At 37.5% G+C, this 21579-nt stretch overlaps 1 protein-coding gene across 5 annotated transcripts in view; it reads left to right on the top strand.

Annotated features, from left to right (window-relative positions):
* The window catches only part of CDKL5 (cyclin dependent kinase like 5), a 129287-nt gene extending 108664 nt beyond the window's left edge, over window positions 1–20623 (top strand). For 3 of the 5 annotated variants that reach the window (XM_077781624.2, XM_077781626.2, XM_077781625.2), the window contains exons 15-18: window positions 6896–6998; window positions 10482–10625; window positions 11726–11845; window positions 13097–20623. In XM_077781624.2, the coding sequence (XP_077637750.1) occupies window positions 6896–6998; window positions 10482–10625; window positions 11726–11845; window positions 13097–13477 (748 nt within the window). In that variant the 3' untranslated portion in view covers window positions 13478–20623. The remainder of the gene's footprint in view (window positions 1–6895; window positions 6999–10481; window positions 10626–11725; window positions 11846–13096) is intronic. The other 2 variants (XM_077781627.2, XM_077781628.2) reach the window with 2 other exon arrangements.
* The last annotated feature ends 956 nt before the right edge of the window (window positions 20624–21579 follow it).

A 21579-nucleotide genomic window follows, 5' to 3' on the forward strand; every position in this document is an offset into this window, starting at 1 on the left:
CAATGGGGACCGCTGCTCTTTTTGTTTATACACAGAAGGAAATGAATACATTCTATGGGAAAATGGATTAAACAACATCTTAATGGTGTATATTGATTTTAAAAGATTAAAAGCATCACATGGCTCCATTATATAACATAGAGCACCTTAATTATGCTAATAAAATGACAGCATATACATAGCTTTGCAGGACTTAAAGGGAAATAGCTTTGTTTCTTTTAGAGCTGTTTGGCCTTTAAAATAATCTTATCTTTTGTTAAATCACAATAAATAAGCAGATGGAGCTTCACAGGATTGGTGAGAGGAATGGACTGCATACATTTGCATGGTTCAACTATGCTTTATACCATTCTCTGAAAGGGCCATGAAGTCATGCTATCAAAACTGTTCTAGTGGTTTGTTGACTCAACTGTGTTTTCACACAAATAACCAGAGAACTATGTGCTTAAAGAGAAAGGGGGGTGGTGGGTGGTGAACAACTGGTATTTCAGCTTGTGTTCAGGTTTTATACCTATGTCAGTAATAGAAGATGTTTACTCCAGAACCCTTCTCACCTGCTCTGATTCACTAGAGTCTGCTTCCTGTCCTTCAGTAGCTCCACCTACATCCATTTTCTGGAAGTTAGCTGAGGAAACCGGTCATTTATGTAAAACGGTGGTACTTATGTTGTGGCTTGTGTGGCTAAAGAAGGTATTTATTCCTGCTGTTGAACCCTTTTACCATTTTGCATTGTCCTTCGTATCTGGATCTTTCTATCTTGCATATAACATAAGACAACTGAAATCTTGTTTTGCTTTATATATCATTCAGCAATATAATGTCTTGACTGCAAAGGAACATATAATGTTACTTGAACTCTGAACTGAGAAAAATAGCATATGTTATTAGAGCTGGTTGGGAATTTCTTTTTATGAAGTATTTTTTTTTGTTGTTTATAATGCCAAATTACCAAAATCAAAAGTTTTCAAAGCAACTGGCTGATAAACACTAACCTTTTATTGTGAAGATTCTTCAGCTCCGGGATATAGTTGCCAGTCAAAACCAGAGATACTCTCAAAATTAGAAATATTTTTGAGGCAGCATTATTTTTTAGAATGCGAGGAACTTGAGTGTAGGGTCTTTGTTATTTAAACCAGAGGCTTGAACCAAGCTCTTAGATCTAACAGGTGAAGGCCCTAAACCCCTAAACAAGAAGTTAGAGGTTATTCTGGAGGACATTGTCTGGTTCCCTCAATGTATTCTCTTGAAGGTGTTTCATCCTGTTAAAACAGTGAAAAGACCACAGAGGTGCTGAATATGGCCTTGTGGAAAAGGCACTTCATTAACTTTGAGACAGTTAGATTTAAGTCCTTGCTCCAGATTACTCAAATATTTTCACAAAGTGGAACAGCTCCTTTGAGAGAAGAACCTACAGAAGAATAACCATTTCTTCTTATGAAATGGAAGAAATAGCAATAGCTGCAATACCAAGTTACTGCTATTTTGGCATATGCTTATCTTTCTCTTTTGTTTTCGTACTCCCTATTTTCCTGAAATGTTTCCTGCCCAGCTCTACCTGCTAACTCTGTTCAAGTTGTCCTGGCAATGGTCTAATGTTGCAAAATTGTTCTGTGCCAAAAATGCAGCTTAATCCTATTCCTGAGTAGTGAAGAGTCTGTGTTCCTCTACTTAATTTTCTGTATGGAAGTTGTGTAAATGCTTATGAAAATGTTGAAAGCTCTAATGGAATGTGATTCTGCTTACATCAATTTTATGATGAAGTAAATATTTGATGTTTGAATGATATACCTAACTGGTACATGACAATTCATCTCGAATTATGAGTGACATGTATTCCACTTGCCACTACTGTAAAATATTGCTTCTCATACTATTGCTCTGTGTTGCCTTTCTTCTGTCAAAGATTCTGTGAATGTTTGCTAGACTGAATTGTCACAGATGTTCCCTTGTCTTTGTGTGCATTTTTTTGCTCTGTCCCCACTGTCCTGCCTTCTAAAATAAAGATATTATAAACTTGACTTTTGTCATCAGATTTTACTCTTAAATTACTAGATCATTTCTGAACTTCAGACAACTTGATATGAAAAAAGGCAAATTTTTTATTCTTCTAGAAAATATTTTCTTTGCTAGAGTTTAATTTCCTGTAAATGACCTTGAACTTGATCAATTTTTTTATTGATACAAGAATAGATGTTTTATTCTCTTCTACTCATACAAGCTTTGTCCTGAACTGGACAAAATCAGTAGTTATAGGCAAGATATTTAATTGTATTCTGCCAGTGTGCCAGAACATTGGCTTGAACTATCTTTACCACTGTCACAGCTCTAAATATCTCTTTAGAATTAATTCCAACATGCAGTAGTGTATCTCACATCACATTGGAAGTGTTTTCATTGACTGCTTACAAGATACTTGGGGGCTTCTGGAAAGCATTTTTGTTTAGACCTTTTATGTCCATACAAATGTAGTCATGCTATGACAAGTAGCTTGTCATACCTTCTCTAGCATATGTCATACATATAATATTACTATTTTTATATGTATATAATATATATAAACACACACAAAATCTCTGTCATTCAAAAAAAAGAAAAAAAATCTCATTCTTACAAGAGTAAAAGGCCTAAAACTTTATCCACTGTCAAGTTTCAAGGTTCCAGAATGCAGTGTTTTGTAAACAGGACATGACTGACTTTTATATTGCTGTGTCAGTGTAACATTATAGTCACACTTCCTATTCCTGAAAGTAAAAGGTTACCAGCATCTGAGCAAATTACTTTGGAGCATGTTCAGCTGTGTGTGCAGCATGACTGTTGTTGCATTATAAATACTTTCCAGTTCTTTAATGGAATTTGTAAAAAAAAAAAAAAATCAGGAAATTTCAAATTCTGAATGGTATTCTGCATATGAGATAATAGATCTGGGGTTTATTCCAATTAATAAATCTTTTTTTTTCCCATGGGATAAAAAAATTGCAGCTCCAAACAGAGTTCAGATTTGATCTTTTGATTTTAGGCTTTCAATGCCAGACTTTTAGACCATGCAGTTTTGCTGTGGGCTTCAGCTTGTGGGATTGAGATTCTTATCTTGAGCTCTCTATTTGAGTTGTTTCATTAGTTTCTGACATTTTTTTGCCTTTGCTAAACTGTGTAAATACCCCTTAAGGGTCTTGCTTTGACTAGAACTAAAAGGTAACTTGGAGAATTAGTGTTTGTCATTTATCTTCAAAGAAAAGTTCTTTTATTTCAGTGACTCCTTCATTACACAAAAACCTTACTCATGTAATTGTGATTGGATCAATAAAGGGACTAGTACTTGAGGGATTCCAAGCCAGGCTGCCTGCTGAAAATAGGGTTGCTGAAGAATAACTAAAACAAGCATGAGGATTTGCCTCCCAAAAAGAGCTGTCTGCAAGAGACCTCTCTATGGCAGCATGAATGCAACATGCTTCCTATTTTTCTTTTTAGTTAATGTGAAAGCACATCAGCTTGCTTGCCACATGCATGTTTGCTGCTACACCTTATTGCACCTGCATGAAGCTGGATACCTTTCCTACCAGGGTTAATAAATAAGAGTGTTAATCACATAATTTCTGTTTGTACTTATGCCTTTTCCAAGTGTTTCAGACCAGAATAACCAATGTGTTCCACATTATATGTCCTAAACATGCAAAAGGTACACAAAGATAAAATAACAAAGCACAGCACATTTTGCCTTTGGTTTCTGCTTGAGAATGAGCTCTCTGAGTGCAGGCTCTTCTCTAGGGCTACTCCTGCTTGCTACTAAAACAGACAGCACAAAAAATATTCTGGTGGAACTGTTTGCTTTCAAGAGCTGAAGCTTTATGCAAAATACCAAAATACTTGCAGTATGTTGTAAGAATTTAGTGTGGTGTGACTCTACAGATTTTTTTGATAATCCTAATTTTTTCCTATACTGTCTATTATCTGAAAATCATCTTTTGGGATGCCTAAATTATCCCAGTGTTTCATCATCGATCAAAATGTTCTGCTCTATTTTTACCCAGTACAAAATCCTGGTGTTGAAGCTTCCTGCTATAATGCTATATATGTTCACTCTCTTCACATAATGAGCATGTGTTTTGAAGCAGTTGCTTTTCAAGGTCAATGCTTTTTCAGACAACTGTACTGCAATATGAGTCATAGGAGTTAATGACATAAACCATTCAGTATAAAACCACTGGCTTTTGGGTAAGCAGGAATTGAAAATGAGCAGTTCTCAGCCCCTTATTTTCCAATTCTCTCTGGTCACTGTAGCCATAAAGAGGAAATGATGGTGCAGAATTTCATTTCTCTCCTCCCTGCTCAACTGCTGTGGAGAGCAGTTTTCTCATCCAGGTTCCCTGGACCAAAGAAAAGAGTCACACTTGAGTGAATCTCTGTCTAAAAGTATGGCGAAAATTGTTCCAAGCTTCACTCTGAAGATTAACTTCACCTTTTAAAATACAGCATCTCCATTTTGGAATAGACTTTGTAATATAAAAGCTATAGCAAGACATTGAAAAATTTTAAACTATAGTGTAAAGTAACCTCCTGGGGTCTTGCTTATGATCTGACACTGGTTCCTCAGTGGACAACAATTCATCAGGTTGATAATTTGCACTGGGGCTATGGTTTGGGATATGCTTGCAGCTATGGATGCACAGGAGCTCCTTTGGGGAAAGGCTCAGAAGATTCTTAGCCTCATTTACATGGTTTTCTGAGTACCAGCAGGATACTTAGGTGTAGCTTTCCTCCAACTTTTCTAACAAATCAAGTAAAAATCATTTAGTAAATAATTCAGCAGGTGTTCTGTTTGTGTTATGTGAGACTCCTGAATTCATTGAACCTAAAGCTATCAGTAGTCTTTACTCTTTGGCTTCTCCTTGGTGCTTTAAGTGACTTGTATAATAATGCCTTACACCTGTCACACTACTTACAGTAGTACGAAATACAGGGACGTGACAACAACAGGAATCCATTGCAATCCAGTATATTTAAAATATCTGTTACAAGTATAATAATTACATGAAACTAGAGTTTCTTCCCTGTAGTAGTGTTGTCATATCCACATTAAATATATATTGTCATGCATCTGAATGTATTTTCTGCATCTAGATATAACTTCCCAAAAACGTAAATTGGGAAAATTTCTACCATACTTCCTGCCTATGGATCTTTTTGTTAAGACCATTCTCTTAAAGAACAGTTGCACTTTATTAGAGAATTTAAGCACTGCATACATTTATACTTAGAGCCAGGTAACATTTGAAGCTTGGGGTGGTTTTGTGGAGAAATTGAAGAACTGATACCACCTATCAGAATGATGATGGTTTTATCAATAAAGAGGACAACTCCAGTGATTTCTACCTCAATTATGTTTTTCACATTTATTTGGGAAAAAAAGTCAGCCTGACATGTAGTAGCAGCTGAATCACCAGCTGATAGCATAGCATTTAAAGCCAGAATTAGAAGCCAGTGACAACTATATCAGACAGTTAAATGTTGCTACATTACAGTCACTCTAAGAAAAGCTGCTCCTGTTTGTCATACAGAGCCCTCAAAACAATGGCTTTGCCTTAGGTTTTGCATCAAGACAGTGGAATAATTTCTTTTTTCTTTTCATTAAATTTCAGTGTGAGGGACTATTAAATGACCCCATATGACTTTCTGTATGTTAGTTGCTATTAAATGTTGTCCATCCTCTGGGGTCCAGGCCCAGAGGCAGGTCTGTTGGCTGTGTTTCTCCCAGATGAGTATTGGGTCATGATTTGAAATGTCAAAGATGGGTAATCCACTTCACTAAGGAGTTTGTTCTGGCAGGCAGTTAATGATGTTATTGGGAAAATCGGTGCCTTGTTTTTAATATGACTTCTTAGGCTACATCATCCACCTACTTGTTCTTGCAAATATCTTTGCCTGCTAGTTCAAAGATTTTTCTAGTATTCTGTAATTTCTTTCTGGACAAGTAGTTGTGCATCATGATCAAGGAAACTAAATATTTGAGTTGGTTTGGGTGTGTTTTTTAACACACTAAAGAGATTGAAATCTCTGGAAATATTTCTGTGATGCTTTCCTGCACCAATTTCAATTTTCAAGCTATTTTAAATGGCACTAGAACTGCATTCAGTTATGTCTCACCACTGTCCTTGTAAGCCATCTTTTAACCTTGTATAAGTACTTCACATACATGATATACTGTGTATATTGAAAGTAACATGTTATTTATCAGCTGTAGTTGCTTCAGGTGTGTTAATTAAGAGTTAAAGGCAGAAATTCAGTCTTCAGGCAAGTCACCTTCTCCATTTTTGGGTCACCTCCTTTTGCCAGCACTGTGTCATGCATAACAAACTAACTGAAGGTTTTAAGTTGACATGGACAACGGTAGATCCCCAGCTTCCCTGCTGATAGATTTGGAATCATGTCAGCAAGGGTCAGGAAGTGCAGTTGAAAGTGGTTCTCTCTGGCCAGATTTGCAACTCCAGCTTCTCCGGCAAGCAATGGACAAACTGGACCTGTGCTTTGATAGCTCATCGCCATTTGTATGTTCTCTCAGATATGCTTTCCATTTTTCTAAAAGACCTTGTGTGTGATATTTTGATTTGAGTATTAAATTCTGGCTTAAAAGAACACATGCATGCTTTCCTTTTCCCTATAACTATTCATTGGTTTAAACTAATAATTTTACCCTAACACTGTGTACCTACTATCCCTTGTAATAAGTCTATCTGGTATTTGTGTAGTAACCCTGGAACCAATGAATGCTAGAACTTTAAGTATCTTTTTACTTTAATCAATAATTTACATTCTTTGGCATCAGATCTCAGTATTTCACAGAATTTGCAAGGTAATACTATAATAAAATTTCTCTTACAATACCTTATTTCATATTTAGGAAAAGTCCTGAAAACCTTAACAGTCACTCAGAACAGCTCAAGGAGAAAGAAAAGCAAGGTTTTTTCAGGGCAATAAAAAAGAAAAAGAAGAAATCTCAAAATGTAAGTATGCAGCATTTCTAGTAGAATAATTATTTTATTCATTTTGAATCATACCATTTTAATATGCTAGATTAGTACAGTACCTTTGTATTATTTGTGATTATATGTGTATACACTTCTTTTATTTTCTCTCTTCACTATATGAAAATCAAATTCTTCTCCTTTTCAGGGTTGATTTTTATGCCTTTTCAAATATTTCTTCACTTACTAATTCTTACAAAATCCAAACTTACACCTCTGTTTTCATTCAGACACTTTGAGAGCCAGTTTTGATGCAAGATTTAAGATGATGTTGCAAGAAATTCTTTTTCAGGATATGATTATACCATTGCAAGAATAGTAACTTCATTGTTGCATGTCCCCAGAGTTTGAGTAGTTTCAGGCATCCATACAGAGAAAATGAGACTGTAACAAATCAGAATTCTTTCCACTCTTTTTCATGGAAGTGTCTTGGTAACAGCCTCTATCTTCTTGCTGCATTCCATGACTGGAATAAGGATGATGTGTCCTAACCATTCTTAAGTGTTTTTATGTTTTGTTAAGGGAATGGATTATGGCTTTTGTTATTCAGTATAAGTCTTCAGTGTCTCATATGTTTTTACATTTCCATAATTTTTGGGGGAGGGAGAAAGGACTTTTATCAGACAGTAGTGATATACTAACATTTCGCAAATTTTTATAATAAAGATATCCCTAAGAACTTAAGTAACCTAAACATAATCTCATTCTTAAATGACAGCTCTGGAAACAGTAAAACATTTAAAACTATAATGTTCCTGTAAGTGTAAAGGCCGTTACAGTTTTGAAGATTCTCAGAACTGAGTAAATCATGCTTACTTCTGGCAAAGGGGAGTGACTTAATGAAAATACTTACTGTCATACTGTCAAGGAGTTAGGTGGTAGGACAGAGTTGGTGGAGGGCTTCTCTGTTAAAAATTGGGAAGAGAGGACTGATTATCAGGCTTTTTGTTTTGGGTTTTTTAAAATTGCTTTGAACTGTGTGGAGCATGTGCCTGTGTATATTAATTAGAACTCAGCAATGCACCTCACTTTCCTGCTGGGTGGGATTTACAGCAATGGCATCTACCTCTCTTTCTGAACTTGTTCACCCTCATACCTATATGCAGCTCAACTATGGTCATTTGTATTAAACAACTGAATTAAATGCCTAGATTGTAGCTCTGGGACTGCTTGATACCAAAATGTCCATCTAAGGATAACACCTAAGGCTATTGGTTCCAGTGATGCATTTTCAAGGGAGAGAAAAAAAAAATAAATTTGCATTTCTGTACTGTACTCTGATTCCAGCCATGCAGACATGTGGCAGACAACACTCCAATAGCTCAGCTGATGGATGGTGTATTGATTACCTCCACATTGTACTGTGTGAAAGAAATACATACTGGATTGTGTTGCCTCTAAAAATCTGGCATTTTACAAAACACCTAAATCAAAAGTTCCTTGATCTATCGCTACCAAAACCATCATTGATTACAAGCTAAGGCAGATTTATGTAAAATCCTTACTCCTGTTTCTTCTCACTCTTAAGAGGGGTAGAAAGGAATGGAGAGAGAGAGAAAGGAAAACACTGTGTGTGCTACTTAGATGTGGTATCTCCCAGAAAGATGAATAAATTAGTGAAATAATATAGTGATACAACTCTTTCATCCTCAGCTAGCAACTTGCTGAGATCTACTTGAGTTTTGGATCAAACCAGAGCTGGAAAAACCTCCTTTCATTTCTATTTACAGCTGATTACCAGAACAGTATCTAAGCATAGACTGTACCACTGATGTGTGTACAAGTGTCTGGCTCAGACACTGGTCTTTGTTCTTATTAATCTCTTAGTTGAAGACATCTACTTAAACACTGGGACAGTCTTTAGGCTCTTCCAGCACAAAATAAAATTATGGCCTTTAATTCAGCATCAGATTCGGTGTTAAAAGTTGTTCACAGCACTGTAATATTAACTTTTCAACTACGCATATAATGTTTTCTGTGAATTCCTATTAAAAGTCTTAATAGACAGCTTGTTACTACCCAAGGTTTTTTTTTCTGAGACGTACAATTCATGTAGAGTCCTATAGGTATGAAATTCCAGTTATTTACTCAAACACAGACTTTCAGCAAGAAATACCAAACTAGACCTGGGGACTGTCACAGAGCTAGGAAGTACATAATAGCTAGCTGTTATTTACTTCTGATATCCTTTGGCAAGTCTCATTTTGCTGGTGATCATCATCACAGGAGTTGTAAAAGATACCTGAAATTGGATTGAAGACATTTTAGTTATATCATTCTCAAAATATCTAATAGCCCAGAATTGGTCCCAATTCCTGACACTTCGTGCAGGTTGTTCCCATGAATCATTCTCCCTAGAGTTCTCAGGGTGCAGTACCTCGTGGGTTAGCAATTGTTACTGCCTGTTATGGGAATTCTTTACAGTACTGTTTTTTTCAGAGCTGTTCTTATCCATTCTCCTTTTCATCGTTTGAAGTGTTTTAGTAATGTAGCAAAAGGTTTTGAGGATTGTTAGAATCACAGTTTTATGTCATCTGCCACCAAACAATTTGATATCCATGAGGGTTGTGCACAGTGTCAGTAGGCACTATCTTCAGGGGAGCCTGAGTTTTGCAGATTTTGGCACTTATTTCAAGCTATGGTTTTGAGGAAATTATCTGTTTTGGAAAAAACAGTTTCAGGTGAGCATTTCTCTTAGCAATCTTTTATTCCTTTATAATTTACTGAATTTGTAACAAGAAATTCTTCTGACCATAATATTCCTAAACATAATCTATGCTAGTTATTGATTTTCATTAACTTGGATGGAATCTGAAAGATGAGAAAGCTGTTTGAAAGCAGCCCATGCTTTTGGTAGTGCACTTGACATTGTTTTTAGTCATATAGTAATTCTATTGCATAATAAAGATTTCTACTGATGGACAGGAAAATGCAAAGCACAATATATATGTCCTATGCTTGTTTGCACCTGAGCAGGGGAGAAACAGACCCATTTATAGTTCTAGTACCTTATAGTTCTGTTTGTTGCTCATTTATCTACTGGTAAGCTCTTTGGTGGTGCTCCATAAATTGCAATAAAGCAGCCAGTGTATTTGCAGCTGTATGTGAAGTTGCTAATGGTATATTTATGTTAGAACTGAAATAATTAATCTTGAAGCCTTAGCTCTTATTGCAAGTTAAAAATAGAAGGCTTTTTTTTTTCCCTAGAGTAACTATCAACTGCTCATTCTGAAACCAACTTCTGTTATTGTATCTTTAATATTTTCTTTATATAAAAAATAATAAAAATGTCATACTGCTTTAGGTCATTATCAGAAATACAAATGATTGCCAGAGTTACAGGATTTAATTCAAAGCTTAGTAAAGTCAACAAGAGCTACCAGTTATTTCCAAAAGCCTTTGAAATAAAAACATTCTATATTCCTAATGAACATATCTTTAATTGAAATATTATGCATTTAGTTTTTGTGTCTTATATTGCAGACAGACTCAACCAACGGCGAGAATCCAAGCATCAAGAAATCCCTCTTTCCTCTTTTTAATTCAAAGAATAATTTAAAGCATAGTTCTTCTTTGAAAAAACTTCCTGTAGTCACTCTACCAATGGTATTATTTTTTAAGTACAGTAACACTGTAAAATGCTCCAGTAAATTTGTTTTACTGACTACAGCAGCATGTGGTTTATTTTCATGGTATCCCTTCCTCTTCATGCCAGTTAAGTATCTTGGGCCAGTTCAATAAATTTAAGTAAAATTGGCAGTTTTGTTGAAACAGACTATGCCTAAGAAAATTTTTAATAGTCTTTGATATAGTGAAAATGTAACATACACAGTTCCAGAGAGAATGAGCCTTTTGAGTAAGACTTAGGATGGGAAATAGTTGTGAAATTCTCTATGTTTAAAATTAAACTGTCTTATTATGTTTCATTGAGGAAATAAATCAACCTGGTTTGGTTTATAACTATATAGTAAATACATATTTTTATAAAAACTACTCCTCTATATATAAATTTAAATAAATAAAATACTAGCAATGGATTATCTGGAGAGAATTTAGCTCATGTGTTTGTTGTATTTTTGTTTGTCCTGATTGTTCATGATAAAAGACAGCTTGCATTAAAAATAGATTCTATTTTGACTGTCCTCTTTTTACTCAGAATTATTGAAATGAGATAAAAAGCTACATGTAAGTTTTAAATTATCTTTCTGCCATAAAGTTTCAGCTGTTTCTTAATTTATGCTTTAGTTTGGGATATTTATGGAGGAGAAGCAAGATGGGACTAGAGAAAGCTCTTGGTTTTGAGCTGTCAATCAAGAGATCAGTTTAGAGGGATTTTGGTCTGCTTCACTCTGGAGCAAATTTATAGAACTGATCCATGGTCTTAACTGCAGTATGGAATGCTTATTAAATAAAGATGAGACTCAACAATATTTTGTTTTCAATTTTATTTTTGAGGCCTTGTTTAACTGCTCTTTCTTACAGCAAATAACACTAACAGCATGTGAATGCTCTAAGGGCTAAGGGTAGAACAAATCTGCATGATGTCCACAGCCACTTGCTCTTACTTTGGGGAGAATTATTGAGAGGTCATTGCAATTCTGCTGCAGTAATGGGCTTCACTTGTGTTCTGTAATTAACTGTGGGAAATTATTTACAGCTATTCTTAAGAAAATACTAGGAAACCAGTATTTAATATTTTGTTGCAGATGCCTAATACTGAAGGTCAGGACCTCTTGGCATTACAGAAAGCCATTCATTCTTCCAATCACCAGAGCAGCAGGCAGAAGGATTGGCATCCTGAGAAGATGACAGAAATCCAGCCTCATGTAAGTGGCATTATCAATTCCCTATATATTAATATCAGTGATGTATCTTGACAGCTTTTTCTCTGCTGAATAGAAGAATTGCATTTGACATTGTTTCCCAACTTTCTAATTCCTTGCTCACTGGATGTACCTGCAGTCTTGCATAATTTTTTTTAAATGTGGCCATGAATGACAAGGAAAAGAGAGACTAAATGTCTTGTGTCAGTCTTTGAGCCCTTTGAAATATTGGTTATGTTTTTGTATTATAGGCAAGCAGTGTTTCAGTGCACGTCTGTGGTAGTGATGCAGTGCTGTACAAAAGCCCTCAAGTCAGCTCTGTAAGGAATGGTGAATCTTGAGGGTTGGCTGCTGCTCAGCAGTTTGATATTTGATGTGGTCACCAAAGCTTCCAGACCATGTTACAGTGTGGCTGGCACAGCCTGCAGTTTCAGCAGGCTACATTTTTGGAGCACAGCACTGCACCAGTATAACTTTATTTTTTCCAGTTCTAAAACCAGCTCAGTGGGCAGTGCTTGGGAGGGAGCGTCAGTGCCATGCTCCATTGTTGTCACATTGGAAACTGAAAAAGAGGGCTTGTTGCAGCTGCAGTGTTAGAAGAAACAAATTTCTCTGTGAGCTGTGGAATTTAACAAGACTGCTTTCATTCCACTTCGTGAATTCAGGCTTCCCCAGGCTCTTCTTGCTGCCCATTTTCAGTAACCCTGTATCACCATTCACCTTCAACCTGCTCATCAGTGAAAGAAGCTGCAGGAGACTAGAGCTGCCTATCACCCAGCTGCTAGCAAACAAAATATGTAACTTCTGAGTTTTGCCAGGCCTTGTTTCAGTGCAGATGGTTACTCAAAACTCACTCCAACCCCTAATTTATGTTCACAACATTTTTAAGAATTTGTACTTCTGAAATCTGTTCCTCATAAAATGGGGCTGAGGTTCTTAAGTTAATAGCAGACAGACGGACAGGTAATGCAATTGTCTATGCCTGCATTTTCAAAGGAAGCAAGGATAAAATAATTGACGGGAGCAATTTTTTTCTGTGGGAAAAAAAGCTCCATGTTTTCAAGTAGCTAATAGATTGGACTGTGATGAGAAGACATTTTCTCAAGTGTGTAGTTATAGCTTACAATGAAACATATCAAGCAAATACGAACTAAAAGGGACAAAGTCCTGTAAAGTTAAAGATGTTCAGTTAAGGATAGGACAGGTTTTTTATGGGAGGTCTGATATGGTGGAGCTTTTCTGCGTGCCTTTCAGAGCCAGCCGTTAAAATCTCTCCGGAAGCTCTTACACCTCTCTTCAAACCATCCTGTCGCTGCTGAGCCCCGCTTCCAGCCCTTACCCAGCCAGCCAGCCAAAGCTTCTTTTCCTGAAGTGCGAATCCATGCCATGAGTCAAAGCTCCAGCAGCGGCAGCAGCAACGTGCGGCCAGAGCCGCAGAAGAGCCGGCCAACGCTGCAGCTCCCGAGCCAGCTGGAGCCCACCTGGCACGTGTCCCCCGTCAGCAGGAGCGTGAGCGACGGGCCCCCCTACTCGGACCAGCTGCCTTCCAAGAGCGGCCAGAACGGGCACACCTACAGCCGAACAAACCGGTCGCGAATGCCAAATCTGAACGATCTCAAAGAGACAGCCTTGTAATGGCGCTCCAGCAAATAGACCAGTGTGGGTGGAGATCAGCGTAGGGGAGCGGTGGTGTTCTGGTGATGGTAAGACTGCATTTTCAGCTTTTTAAAGGTGTGCAATATGTACATGTGGAGCTATGCTGTTCAGCACCACGAGAGAGTCAGGGATTATACAGGAACACGAGTGGAACTATGAATTACCGGTCAGCAGAAATGTCACTGGACGCCAGGCAGAGTGTGCTGATCAGGGAGAAAAATGCATTGTCATTTTCTCTCATTTACATTCCAGCTCAGTGCACATCTCTGTCTGAAAGTTGGGAGACTTCTGGTATGTATTGGCACTTAAAAGGGTGAAAACATTGTCTAGGCCTATGCCCTTACTACATTTTTTGCTGCCTAGTTAAAACAGTGGGGTTTATGTGATAAAAGTGTATCCCTGTTAAGGGTTTAAAGTTAAATTGTACGTCTAAAATTTGTTTTTTAAACTTCCATATTTGATAGGATTTGTAATATTTATTTATGATGACCTAATATCGTACTGTTATAATCATATCTTTTATGTTATAATGTAAAGTTATTTTGAGCTGTTTGAAACATTGTGAAGCAGTGCAACAGCTACAGTAGTTTCTATAAAAAACTAACAGTAACATTTATATATTGCATCAGGAGTATTTTATTCTATATATAAATATATATATAAATGGAAAATAACTGTCTGTTTTTTAAATATACTCATTTAAAAGAAAAGTATTGTTATGACACTATCTGCCATATTTTTTATACATTTGTGATATAAAGTGCAGTATTATACTTCTAATAAAAGGAAGCTGAATGTGGATATAAATGTGACTGTAACAGTATGAATCTTGCTTGGCTAGGAGAGCCCAGTATTATAGGCATTATTGGTAACAAAACAAAAGACAACATTCGAGTCCAAGCTTTATTATGGGATATTTTGTTGGAAGTACTGGCTAAATGTAAGAGACTGAAGAACTGTACAGTAATCTAAATGTGTTCTCCCCTGTCCTTAGCTTTCCTAGTAATATTAATGGGATTTCTGCATCTGCATCAAGAGCACAGAGCCCCAGTACCAAATTTTTGTTTCTTCTAAAGAGATAAAGTGCCCCATTACTACAAGCGAAAGCAGGTGCTCTTCCACTTAATAGCAGGGGTGAAAACCAAAGAAACACAGCATGAATTGCAAGTGAAATGCAAAACTTCTACACTTAAGCATAGCATGGCACTGCAGATCATGGTATAAGCTTTTATGCATATGTGTATTTTACATCTCTAGCAATCTATTAACAAATAAGATAAACACTGTATTAGAATTTAAACTACTCTTGCACTTTTTATTATATTTCAGGATGTATTTAAAGCTACAAATCTGATATTTGGATATTGAGGGAGAAGGTTGCCATGCAACTTGACTTCTCCTTAGGTCTTACTATCCAAATATTCCCATACCCAGTTCAGCTACCAGTCTCAGCAAAATACTAGATCTTGGGCTCCAGTCTCCTGTACAATGTAGTTAAAACTGCCTTTACCTTGGTGAATGTCAAGTGTAGCAAATACACACTCTGATTCCTCTGTTGCTACCAGTAAAGTAAATCAAAGGTGAGCCGGTAGGAGTCAGAAGAGTTATGCTAGTCTAAACTTTGTGCAATAAGAGGAGAGCCAGGCCTGTAGTGTCAGAACAATACAATCTTTCCTTTTTAAACACATTAGTTCTACTCCCTCATTACTCTGCAGCATACTTTGTTTTCTAAGACACCTGTACTTGCAAATACACTGGTTTTTTGGTTTTTTTTTTTTTTTTTCAAAAAGAGATTAACCTGAATGTAAATTGAATGATTTAGCCATAGATGTAGTTAACAGAAGCAGCCAGGCAGTAAAAGCTGAACTTCCATCTTGGATAACAATGCAAACTGGACATGCTGTTCAGTACCTCTTGAGTCATACCAAAGTTCTAACAACAGCAAATTTGGCACCACTACTATAAAAATGATTGTCAGAAAGAACAGTGTGGAAGGATGTTATATCAGTTTTGTCCAGGACTAAAAAATAAGTCTACTAAATTTGAAAAATTAAAAAACAGCAATTCTTCCTTTGTCAATTGCCTGCAAGAAATGTGCATGTGATTTTTCTATAGCTAGATATGATATATAATATCTCTCTATATATGATATATATACTGTATTGATATATCATATATATAGCATATATAAATGCAGTAGACATGAAAGGATATTCAGTTTTTTCTAAGTTCAGTGGGCATCCAGGAAAGATATTGTGATATTTACTTGTCGTCACTGTCAGAGTTTAGCAGCTTATTTTAGCAGTCTCTGTTAGTCATTGCTTGGTCACATGAGCCCTTTTAGCCCTATTTTGAAATGGGCTGATGCCACTGAAATCCCTCACAAAAGCACTGCCTGAGAGAGGGGGGCTCTAAGCAGTGGGGTTTGAATGTCTCTTCTATGGCAACAGAGCTGGTGAAGGGCCTGGAGCACAAGTCTTACAGGAGTGACTGAGGGAGGTGAGGGTGTTTAGTCTGGAGAAAGGAGTCTCAGAGGGACCCCACTGCTCTATACAACCACCTGAAAGGAAAGTGTAGCCAGGTGGGGATCAGCCTCTTCTCCCATGTCTCAAGTGAAAGGATGAGAGGAAATGACCTTCTGTTGTGCCAGGAGAGGTTCAAATTAGATATTAGGGAAAAAAGATCACTGAAAGAATGTTCAGGCATTGGAGTAAGTTGTTCAGGACTGTGGTGCAGACACTGACTCTGGAAGTCTTTGAGAGGCTTCTGAATGTGGCACCTGGGGATATGATTTAGGAGGGACTGGGGTGGTTGATGGTTGGACTGGATGATCCTAAAGGTTTATTCCAGCCTTAATGATTCTGCATTCAGTCTCACAGGGAATGTTCAGTCTAGACTCTTCTGTGCTTCATGGATATGTATCCTTTTGCCTCTGCAAGATTTTTAGCTTGCTGGTAAGATCTTCATGCTGGGATTGATGATAGTGGGCTACATGTGGTTGTTAGGATTTCTAGCAGTGAAAAATGTTTCTAAAGGATTTTTTTTTCTCCGTACCCATTAAGTTAAATCGGGGTGGTCCCTGACTGTACATATAGCTGTTTAAAGTAGTTAGCAAATCTTCAAAGGTGACCCAAGGAATGTTTGAGTATTTGGTGGCCCATATTTACAGAAACTTGTTTCTACTTCATACTGCATTTTCCTTTTGAGTTCAACAAACTGTAGTAGCTTTCAGTTGAATACTAAATTGTGTTGTTTGTATGTAGTACTTTCTTCTGTTGGAAAGAAGTTACAGTAGCTTGGCCAGCTGGTGCTGGGATGAATTCTGTATTTTTAACTTAGTCTAGCTTCCCAATATGTAGAATATGGCTAATGTAATTTTGTCAAGATTTTCAAAGGAGTCTTATTATAGTGACTGAGATTTTCTGACTTAATAAAGAGGAAGAGAATAACAGAGCAAACTATTTTGTAAGTGTGAGCTTTCCTTTGCACTGGTCTGTGAGTCCTGTATTACATGCTCTATAGATTTATTTAGTATAAAGGATCCTAGTTAAACTGTATTTTATTATTTGGCAATCCTTTTGCCTTATGGCATCACTGATGATGTGAATAAAAAGGAAACTATGTTTCAGAAATGAATTGTAGTCATTTTGCAGAACTCAAGCTGCCTAAACTTGTCTATATGTTTTAGTTATAGCTCTTGAGCTCTTTTTAACTGAAAAAAAAGCACCTTAAAGTCATCCTGAATGAAATTGTATGTGTCTAAGCTGTCATTTTAAACTGCAATGTAAATGTGTTAACCTAGAACATCTGTTTTCAATAGACCTGGGCATAGAGAGCAGTCCCTTTGTCCATTTACTGCATTTTGCTCCGTTTATTGCAGTCTGAGCTTCATTGCTCCTCTGAGACGTTGCCAGGAGAGAGCTGGGCAGAGTTCTTGGCAGGAAGTCAATGATCCCAGATTTGTCTCCTAAAATATTCCCCAAACACCACTTGTTCTTTTAGACCAATATTAAAGCAGGCTTCAAACTTCCAAGTGCATGAGGCATCCTCAGGTTGTCACTTGGCTTGTCACCTTTCTCTCTGCCACACCAACTTGTTTCTGAGACCAAGGCTGGAGAGACTCTTCAGGAAGCAGTGGCCTGTGGTAGGCTCTTCCCCTTCCTTGTCATTGCAGTTAGATTTCTTACGAGATGAACCTTACTTGTTTAAAAAGCTGCATACCAACCTCTTCTTTTTTTCTTCAAAATCTGATGAGGTGTTAGCTGACTAGACTCCTAGGTTCACCCAGAAAAAGTTATGTATTCTCAACAATTCTGTAGACCTCCCTATAAGAACACAGGGAGCCTATGGGAATACAGATCATACAGCTCTGAAAGCGCTGTTGTGATTTAGGTAGCTAAGGCAAATCCTAGCCATTTTAAAGAGGAGCTGTGCTCTAGAAATATTGAGGGTTTTATTCATGTTTCTTTTTTTTTTGTTGTCTTGTAATGATTTGATAGTGAGACATGCTTCAAAATACTTTTCATGTAATGAAATCTGTATGTGTTGATCACTGTCAGAGTAGAGCTGAGAGAATATTTGCATCCCAGTCACACAAAGCGTGTGAAAAGGATAGCCATATATGATACACTGCAGCACACATACTACATCTATTAATGGGGTAGTATCACAAACCATGCATTTAGGCTGTTGTTCATGTTAGTAGGCCCACCATTTGAAATAAGAGTGCCACAGAAGGTGGCTGGAAAGGTGATGTGCCCTATGTAAACATTTTTGAATAACCTTCAAATCGGGACACTATTTAAGAACAGGTGCCTTTCCCTACACAGCTCTTTCTGTTGGTATCATGGTATTAACCATTCATTAACTGGGTTTGTAATGAATGAGGAAAAAAGCCATTTAACTTCTGGCCTTTTTTTAAAGTGGGGTGATTTGAGTAAACCCTTTCAATATAACAAAACTTGGAAGTTCTAGGTATTGGCACCTTTTTCAAATGGTCAAGCAGCAGCAGTGTATCAGTGCTCAGGCTCATCAGGCAAGTGAAGGCTTGTGCTGTACTGAATGTTGTACTGAAACAGAAGATTCCTCATTTCGCAGTCACGAAGCACATTTCATTAAAAATAGCAAAGCAGATTTTATAGGAGATCCTCTTTCAATTGTAAGAAAAAAGCTGTATTAGGTCATCTGTTCTCTCAGTGGAGTGTCTTAACAACTACCACATGAGAAAGCATAGGTAAATCTGATGGATTAGGTCTCAGTTTTACTTGTTCTGCTTGAATACAGATTTGTGACCTTGTGTGTGCCAATTGTTTGGTACAAAAGCTGGGGTTTGACAACTCAGTGGAAGATGCATGCAAAGTGTGAGAGGACTGGCCCCACTATTTTTGGATGCTTTCATTCCACCAAATCAGATTGTTTCTCAGGCTCTTTGAGAACATAGCAAAATATGCAGCTGGGCAAAAGTGACTCTTGAAACATGGCCCAAGAGCCTGAACATGGAATTTGTGTCTTAGCCTATGAATGACTACACATCTCTTGTCTTCTCTGCAAGTCAATCTACCTCCTCTCTCTTGCAGAATGTGGTTGTGGTAGGGTTTGTTTATTCTGAGCTTATTATTGACTCCAAATTTTGAAGAGACATCTAAAAAGATTCTTCCTCTAGGTACTGTTAGCAACCATGTAATAAAATATTGTTGGGCCTTCATCTGAAATACTTCTGAAACCTCCAAGCCATCTGAGCTCTTTCTCTAGAATCCCAGTGCCATCCTTTGCACTGCTTTGCAGTCTTCCCTTGGCCTTCCCCTCGTGGTTCTCAAATATTGCAGTTGCCTTGTTCTTTGTTGTTTCTCTAGTGCAGATTTTCAGGGAGTTAGAGGCCTTATCTACTACTCCACCCTATTTGCTGTTTTACTCAAACAGCTATCCTTAGACTTGCTCAGGATTTCCTTCATTTTAGTTTTCCATTTCATCTGGGTGAGATACCTTACCTCATTCTGCCCCTACCAAAACACACTGCCTACCAGGCTTTTCGTTCCAGCAGGTCTCTGTTTTCACAGGGCATTGTTTCTCTGGATCCGTTCTGAGAAATGCAAGGTGGCATCTCAGCTGTACAGGCGTAGAAATGCGTTGTGAAGTAGCTGCTGTTGTAGAGCTTTCCATTAGCATAAAGATAAAGCATGTTCATAGCATAAGGTGGAAGCCGCTGTTCAATTTTCCTATAGAATATGAACCTCTTGGTGTAACTCCTGACATGTAAATCCAGTGGCAGAGCTTTTAACTCTTTAGTTACAAGCTACAAGGCAAAACTTTAAGCATAGGGAACTGTCTTGACCTTCCTTTTTTTTTTTCTTTTTTTTTTTTTTTTTTTTTGCTAGTGCACATCTTAAACTCATACTACTGAAGGATATGACTAATTGAAAGAAGTAACTTTATATTTGGGTTATATGGACCAATAAGCTAAAATCTTCCCAGAAACCATAATTTTGTTGGAAATTCTATGCAGGCATTTTAAAATCTGGTTAATCTGATAAGGAATTCCAGGACTGCACTGTGGAATGGTTAATTTTAAATTTGTGACATTTGGAAGAAAGAAAAAAAAAAAATTTAGGAATTTTGGGGTTTTTTTAACATCTGCCAGTACAGATTAGCAGGCTGGGGAGGCAGCTTTCAAAACTTATAAATTTATGGATAAGATTCCCTGATGTTTTTTAACAGCTATTAGAAATCTAAAGCGCACAAACTTTTAAATCTACCATGCTTTCTGTTGTGGAAGGGATATGTTGTGGTGTTAGCCTTTTTAATCCTGGAATACAAATTGATTTTAAAATGTGTTGAATATTTAAGGATGACTTCATGCAAGTTAATAAACCATTTGTAAAGTGTTTGTATACAACCCTTTGTATCATGTTGTTGGTACACCTTACCAAATTTTTTTTGAGCATGTATTCCATTCTTTACTTCTGTAAAATTTCTATTGTCGCTGTAAATATTCTAAAAGAGAAAAAAAAATCCTGTGGTAACCTTAATTATCAGCATGGAAATGGTTAATTTTTACTGAGCACAATGTATTTTTGAATGGGCCTTCCAAAATATGTCTTTAATAAAAATGCAGATTTTGCACTAGAACCCTGGCACTGTTCAACAGCTGATCTTATTCCTGACACGTCTCTTCCAGAGCACCTCTTCATATGATAGCCTGGCTCAGATGAGTGGATGGTCCTGGACCAAAACCTGGTTTTGGTTCCTGGTCCTGAACCAGAACCAGGACTTCTGTGCCCAGTGGGTCACTGCCGGGTCCAGGAGCACCTCCTCCTTGCAGAGGTCACTTGTATCTGTCCCCAAGCCTGATGTTTCCATGGGATGTTTCCAAAGGGCAATGTCTCTGAAGCACCTTGTTGCCCACCATTCCTCTAGTCTCAATGCAGAACAGATTCTCCCTTGCAGGGCAAGAATGTCTGCTGTTCTCTTGTTTGAACAGTACCAACCCACCAAGCCCCTTAGCAGGCACCACCAGAAATTAAAAAGGCCCTGAAAGTTTCCAGCCCACAGTCTTCACCACAGGAGAAGTGTCATAATGACATTTTGTCATTGTCACATGTAAACTGAGACACTTCTAGGCAAATGTTGAGGTGTTGAGGTGTCAGCAATAAGTGTTTTTGATGGGTTCCTCTTTAATGTATCCTGGCTATGAGGTTGTTTTTTTTTTTTTTTTGTTCTGTGTGCAGCTTTAAAAAAACTTCTAAGTATTTCCCTGCTAGTCTCTCATTCTTTGGGGTAATTGTAAACAAACTCAGTAGGGACCACTTTTCCTGGGCCTCCTTTCTTTCCCTCTGAGCTCCAGCAAGACTTGCTGAAAGCCAGGACTTGCAGTCTGTTAGATCCCTCTGAAACACCTTCCTGATGGGTTGTGCAGCAACCACAGCCTTGCTGGGTGAAACCAGGCTGCTGCCAGTGCCTGCACTGAGCTGTGCCCATGACCTCTCTAAGAGGGAAATTTCCAGACTGAGCAAATGGCTTCAACTTCCACCAGGAAAAGCAGTCCAGCATTTTAATATTTCCATCCAGAAATTGGGTTGAAATGC

The sequence above is a fragment of the Lonchura striata genome, chromosome 1 (genome assembly GCF_050655825.1).
Source record: "Lonchura striata isolate lonStrDom1 chromosome 1, ASM5065582v1, whole genome shotgun sequence".
Lineage (NCBI taxonomy): Eukaryota > Metazoa > Chordata > Aves > Passeriformes > Estrildidae > Lonchura > Lonchura striata.